Source organism: Oryx dammah, unplaced genomic scaffold (genome assembly GCF_014754425.2).
Source record: "Oryx dammah isolate SB20612 unplaced genomic scaffold, SCBI_Odam_1.1 HiC_scaffold_3, whole genome shotgun sequence".
Classification (NCBI taxonomy): domain Eukaryota; kingdom Metazoa; phylum Chordata; class Mammalia; order Artiodactyla; family Bovidae; genus Oryx; species Oryx dammah.
In genome coordinates this window covers 103,625,001-103,631,161 of record NW_024070187.1, presented here as the reverse complement: position 1 = coordinate 103,631,161, position 6,161 = coordinate 103,625,001, and the positions used below count along the sequence as shown (strand labels likewise).

The window sequence follows — 6,161 nt, the reverse complement described above, 5'->3', positions numbered from 1 at the left end:
GCTCACCAACACCTCCCCACCTTTTTCTGTTATCTAGGGGCCCCCAGAACCCTCTAACATTCAGTGAAGACTCAGGAGGGTGATCAACAACCTTTCCCCCGCAACCGCCCCCACACCCACCATCAGCTCCTGAAAGAGATCTCAATTCACGTGAATGATGGACTATTTGACATCCTGCCGCACTTCTCACACCAGTGAACTCAACTCTAGCTCAATCACAGCCTGTACATGTACCTCACTGGCCATTAACTACTCTCTAAAAATGAGCTCTGAGACCTGATTCTCACCCACCATAGTTCTCATTCCTTCCTCCCAAGGCTTGTGGATCTGATCTCCTAAAGACCTTTAGTCATTCTCTCTCCATGTTTTACAAATGATTAGGTCCTTCTTCGGAGAAGGCAATGGCACCCCACTCCAGTACTCTTGCCTGGAAAATCCCATGGATGGAGCCTGGTAGGCTGCAGTCCATGGGATCGCGAAGAGTCGGACACAACTGAGCGACTTCACTTTCACTTTTCACTTTCATGCATTGGAGAAGGAAATGGCAACCCACTCCAGTGTCCTTGCCTGGAAAATCCCAGGGACGGGGGAGCCTGGTGGGCTGCCGTTTATGGGGTTGCACAGAATTGGACACGACTGAAGCGACTTAGCAGCAGCAGCAGCAGCAGGTCCTTCTTAAATTCACTGCCTTCCTCATCCTACAAAACATCTAGGCTGAAAAGGCCCACTGAAATAATGTCCACTCTGTTGCACATGCCCAGGACGTGCACTCTTTCGACTTTGTATCACCAGCACCTCCGACACCCTGGCTGGCAGAAAGCAGGTGCTTACTAAGAGTCTAACAAAACATAATGTGAAAAAATAAGAGCCATCAAGTTTTCTTACCTACTGGTGTGGAAGTTTTCTTTAACAGTTTGAAAGAAGTCAACATAATAGGTAACAACAATGGATGCCAAAATCCAGAACCCAGAATGGATATTAAGTCTTGGAAGAGGTTTCTCCTTTTTCTCAACAGCTGTAGAGGTTTCTGCAAATAAGGGAGATTTCAAGTGATCAAGTAACCATTAGCTTCACAGGAAAAATTACACCTATTTCAAGTCAAATAAAATAATTTCCTAGAGCTTTCTAACAGCCAGATTCTCTCCTATTAGAGTACCAATTTCTTCTGTAAAACCACCAAAATAGGTTTATATTTTTGGAAATAATAGGAGCTGCTATAAAACTTGTTCAGTATTGTCAACTTTTTTCCACCAAATCGATTTTGGAGCTAAATTTACTTAAACAGTCTTTTGGAAATAATGCCATCCTGTAGTGTAGGAATTTTCATGTTGTGCTTCATATATCACCTAGGAAAGTGATTATTCCTGTTAATTCAGAAAAATGCAAGTGACAAACATTAGAACACAAAATGGACTTTGATTTTCCAAAAACACTACTTACAAACACTACATATTTACTTGTTTTAAACAAACACAACCTTTTGAGGCACCTCAAAAGTGGAAAGGTCACACTAGAGATACAGTTCCAACACCATACTGTCTAGACTAGTGATGGACAAGTCAAATTCCTTCCACCTGGGACCCGATCTGAAAGAACAACTGGCTGGCTCTGGGTCCAATGGGGTCTAACAAGTTCCCCAGGTGACTGACATATCCGCTCTCCCAGTTCATGTGAGAACCACTGGTATGCATGCAAGGTTCCTGACTTTAGCTGACCATCAGAATTCCCGGGCACCTTACTCATAATACAAATTCTGGGAAACATCCTCAAAATGTATAAACCAGAAAGTCTGATCATTAAATTTTCTGGGTTTATTTTTTAAAGGTAATAAATACAGAACGTTTTCACATCATACAGGACAAAAAAACATCTAAGATGTAATCCCTTTCGATCCTTAATCCCAGTTCCCCAGCCCAAAGCAACTACCAGGATCAACGTCTATTGAGCTCCTGCATATTCTATGCATCTACAGGTGGGCATACACCGCATGTTATCTGGGCTGAACCCACACGGTGGTATATCATACTTTGTTCTGCGCCTCCCTTTGAAAATTACCCACACTGGTACATAAAGTCGGCCTGCTGTGTGACGTACGGATATCCAAGAGTATTTAACTAGCTCCCTGCTGACGGACAATTAGATGCTTCCAGTCGTTCGCTATAACTAGCAATAGCAATGCGGAGATGAAACACTTTGCATGCACATACGTCCTTGTGTACTGCTACAAATATGCTTCTTTTCTTAAGAGACACAACCAGTGGAAATTTTTTATTTTAATGGATACTGCCACATAGGTGTTAAACCAGCTCTCCAGGGAATCCTGAAGCGCAGCTGAGATGAAAATGCGGAAGGCTACCTGACCTCTAACGCTCTTTTACGATGCTTAAACACCTAACTTGCAAAACTACTTGGTAAGCCTTGATAAAAACAAATCCCTGTCCCTCCGGAATGGGTGGGACTGCGGGAGGTCGGCGGGGCCGGCCGTTTCCTGGCGCCTTGCCTACGGGAACCTCGAGGCGGCTCGAAGCGTGCCCGGGGGAAGCGCCTCACCCGGCCTGGGGTAGCCCTCGTGTTCCAGTGGGACCTCCGCGTCCGGCGGGAACAGGTACCGCCGCCGCAGCTGCTCCCGCGCCCGTAGAGCATCCATCTTGGCACCACCCAGAAACGGGGCGGAAGTGACGTTACCCTCACCGGAACTTCCTGTAGCGACATCCGGGCGGAAGGAGGCGGTTCCCGTCTATGAAAAGAGGAGACTATGTTGTCTTCTAGGTTTTAGTTGGTAAGAACATAGGGTAGCGTTAGCTTCGCTGTCTCCGTGCTCCAATTTGCAAACAGGATTTGAATTTCGAAACGTTGACCTCTCTCAAACGAAACACGCTCCGTTTATTCCTAGCTACGGAAGCCCAGAAGGATCAAACTTAGTGGCCGGCGGATGCGCGTGGGCGGGACTGTCGGTCTCTGCCTTGGTACTTGGCTGCGTCCCGCTCTCTGCATCCGGAGCCCTCCGTGGCTCCCCTGTGCCAATAGCGTCTCAGCCCGTCAGCTTCTTTCCTCCTCCGCAGGAATCGCCCAGCTAGACTTGAAAGGGTTGGAGAACGCCCAGGAGGAGGGAAGGACCGCTGGGCCGGGGCCGGGAGCCTGCGGTGGAGCCTGGGCCTGGCACTGACCGCTTGGACGGACTCCGGGCAAGAAATAAAAACCTTTCTGAGCCTGTTTGCTCTTCTCTACCATGGGGATTATACCTGCTTCATGGATATGTTTGGGGGTTTAAATATGAAGCACCTGTGTGTGGTTTGTGTTAGCTCCCTTCTTAGGACTTTTGTGAGAAATTGCCCCCAGCCAGGATCGTGGAAGCTAAACCGGTGGTTGTTCAGTCACTAAGTCGTGTCCGACTCCTTGCGACCCCACGGATTGCAGTATGTCAGGCTCCTCTGTCCTTCACTGTCTCCTGGAGTTTGCTCAAACTCATGTACATGGTATTTGGCCAGGAACCCACCATTTCCCATCAGTCATGCTCATAAACTGAAAAAGGCTCTTGCCACAAATTCACAAGTTTCACTCCATCAATAATCCTGTTTACAGGACTTCCCTGGCAGTCCAGTGGTTAAGACTGCCTTCCAATGCCAGGGACTTGGGGTTCCATTCCTGGTAAGGGAACTGAGATTCTACATGCCCCAGCAGTATGGCCAATAAATAAAATTTCAAAAAAGACTTCAAAGGCAAATACATAAAGTTATAGTTATGAGTTGTAAAAAAAAACAAGCAAAATAATTAATCCTGTTTACTAGTCTGCCTGCTTCCTACCGTGTCATTTGTTGAGAAATTTTGTTCTTAACCCTTCCAACCTTTGCTGAGCACCTACTATCTGTTGCTGCTAAGTCGCTTCAGTCGTGTCGGACTTTGTGCGACCCCATGGACTGCAGCCTGCCAGGCTCCTCCGTCCAGGGGATTTTCCAGGCAAGAGTACTGGAGTGGGGTGCCATTGCCTTCTCTGTAAGGAACTCTTAGGCACCTTACTAGACAATGGAGATAAGATGGATAAGACATGAGGTTGCACTTGAGGAGCTCCTGGGTTAAAAATGACCACAGAGACTTACTACAGTAGAGAGCAGTTTATATAAATGTGTGGAAGGATTTTATTCACTCAGTCAACAAACGTTTTCTGAGCAGCTACATCTGCTAAAATGCTGAGGACAGAGGTAAGTTAGATCTAGTGGAGGAGAAAGTTTCCATACAAGGCCATGACAGAGATACTGTATACAGGCTGAATAAAGGGCTTCCCTGGTGGTTCAGATGGTAAAGAATCTGCCTGCAATGTGGGAGACCCGGGTTTGATTCCTGGGTTGGGAAGATTCCCTGGAGAAGGAACTGGCAACCCACTCCCCTATTCTTGCCTGAAGAATCCCATGGACAGAGGAGCCTGGTGGGCTACAGCTCATGGGGTCACAAAGAGTCAGACATGACTAAGTGACTCACATCATAAAGGGCAGCCCTTCATTCTGCTGGACTGTGTGGAGATCACAGAGTGGCTTGAGGTGGGTTATATTCAGGGATGGATAGTCCGAAAAGTCACCCCAGAAGTAAAATTTGAATTAGTGGTCACTTTTTAATATCTTCTATATATCCTGAGTATTTGCAGGAGAAATGTAATAAATATTCAAGAAAAGAATGTCAAGTTTCTACAGGTTTATTAGTATCATTTCCTCAGCCTTTCTAGCAAACCCTTCTGCGCATAGGATTTAACAGCTGGGTGGATCATATGGCCTTTCTACACAATACCTTCTTTTTCCTGTCTTGCTTTTTTTTCCCCCTTTTTTCTTTTCAGACTCATAAATAACCAGAGTTCACCTCTTCAAAGCCACCTGGGGTCTTCACCCTCCCTTCTCTTCTCTCTGGTACAAGGTTAGAAGCCTTGTTAGCAGGAAGCGAATTCCTCATCAAATACAGTCTTCTGTTGATTGTCTCCTTGCGAAAAGGTCAGCGCTGGGTCTCTCTGTAATTGAATATTCCCAAGAGCATCTCAGGCATTCCAGGGTTTCCATATGTAGTGTGTTCAGGTCCGATCAGTTTCCCCTTTGGTGGTTTCAGAGTCTTTGTATTTGGATCTGAACTCCTTTCAGCCTTTTTTCCCTCCTAATATTTTAAATGCACAACTCGCAGACCACGTTGATGATACTTAAAAGCAGGTTGGAAAAAATCCAGGGTTTAATGACCACATCTTGGGCCCATTAAATAAGTTCTTCAACGTGTGTACTGTGCACCATAATGATAGATACATGATATCAGATTGCTACCAACCAAGAAATTCCATTTTCAATGTGGATTACATGTGGGGGGAAAATAAATTTGACCGTGATCTTTGCTGGGCCTCCCCTTAGCAATGTGGTTAGGTCCAAGGTGTTTATAGACTATTGAATCCTGGCTCCATCGTTCTGGATCCCTTGGGCAAGTTGTTTCATTGTCCTAGGTATCAGTTTCCTCATCAGTGACACCAGGGGTACCAGAGTGAAGATAAATATACGCTGACTGTTTAGCCTAATGCTTCCCATCGTCAAGCAGGGTTATGTTCAGGTTAAGTCATTGTTCACTACTTAATTGGGCTTGCCAGGTCTTCTGGATCTGGTTCCTGCTTACCTCCTTATCAGTTCTTCCTTTCTCCTTGGGTTCCAGTTTCTCTTTGTGGCAGTTTCCTTTTGCTTGGGCTCTCCCAGTTGACTGGGGGCTACAGTCACATCTTAGCAGTGCTTTGCAAACACCTGGCATGTAGCAAGGATTCTATTACCTGGTTTTCAGTTTGATCCTTGTCACAATTAACTCTGGCCTTTGATATAGACATCTATGTGTCTGCCTATGCGTATTCCTCTGAGAAACCACCTTTTCTCCCTTCTGTAATAGCCCTGTAATATTCTCAGTAGACTGGTTCTGTCCTTGGGGAGGGCTAAGGACCTAGACCAGAACTGTCAGCCCCCAGGACTCAGGCTGGGGCTGTTGGGAAGATCATTCAGAGGTCAGTGTGGGCTTGGGGATGCCACCCACTGTGGAGACACACAGAGGAGCCCACCCAGGAAGGAAGCTCAGATGCAAGCTAAGCTAATAAGTCTCATAGCACTGTTTCAACTTCCAAATCCAGCCAAGACATAGCTGATGTAGTTAAGAATAAG

General features: G+C 46.1%; 1 protein-coding gene across 1 annotated transcript in view; it reads right to left on the bottom strand.

Moving 5' to 3' along the window:
* Positions 1–2,677, bottom strand: part of TMEM128 (transmembrane protein 128) — a 14,230-nt gene extending 11,553 nt beyond the window's left edge. Inside the window, exons 1-2 of the mRNA XM_040238335.1 lie at positions 2,551–2,677; positions 886–1,027 (exon numbers count right to left, since the gene is read on the bottom strand). Of these exons, the coding sequence (XP_040094269.1) occupies positions 886–1,027; positions 2,551–2,647 (239 nt within the window). The 5' untranslated portion in view covers positions 2,648–2,677. The remainder of the gene's footprint in view (positions 1–885; positions 1,028–2,550) is intronic.
* Positions 2,678–6,161: the final 3,484 nt, after the last annotated feature.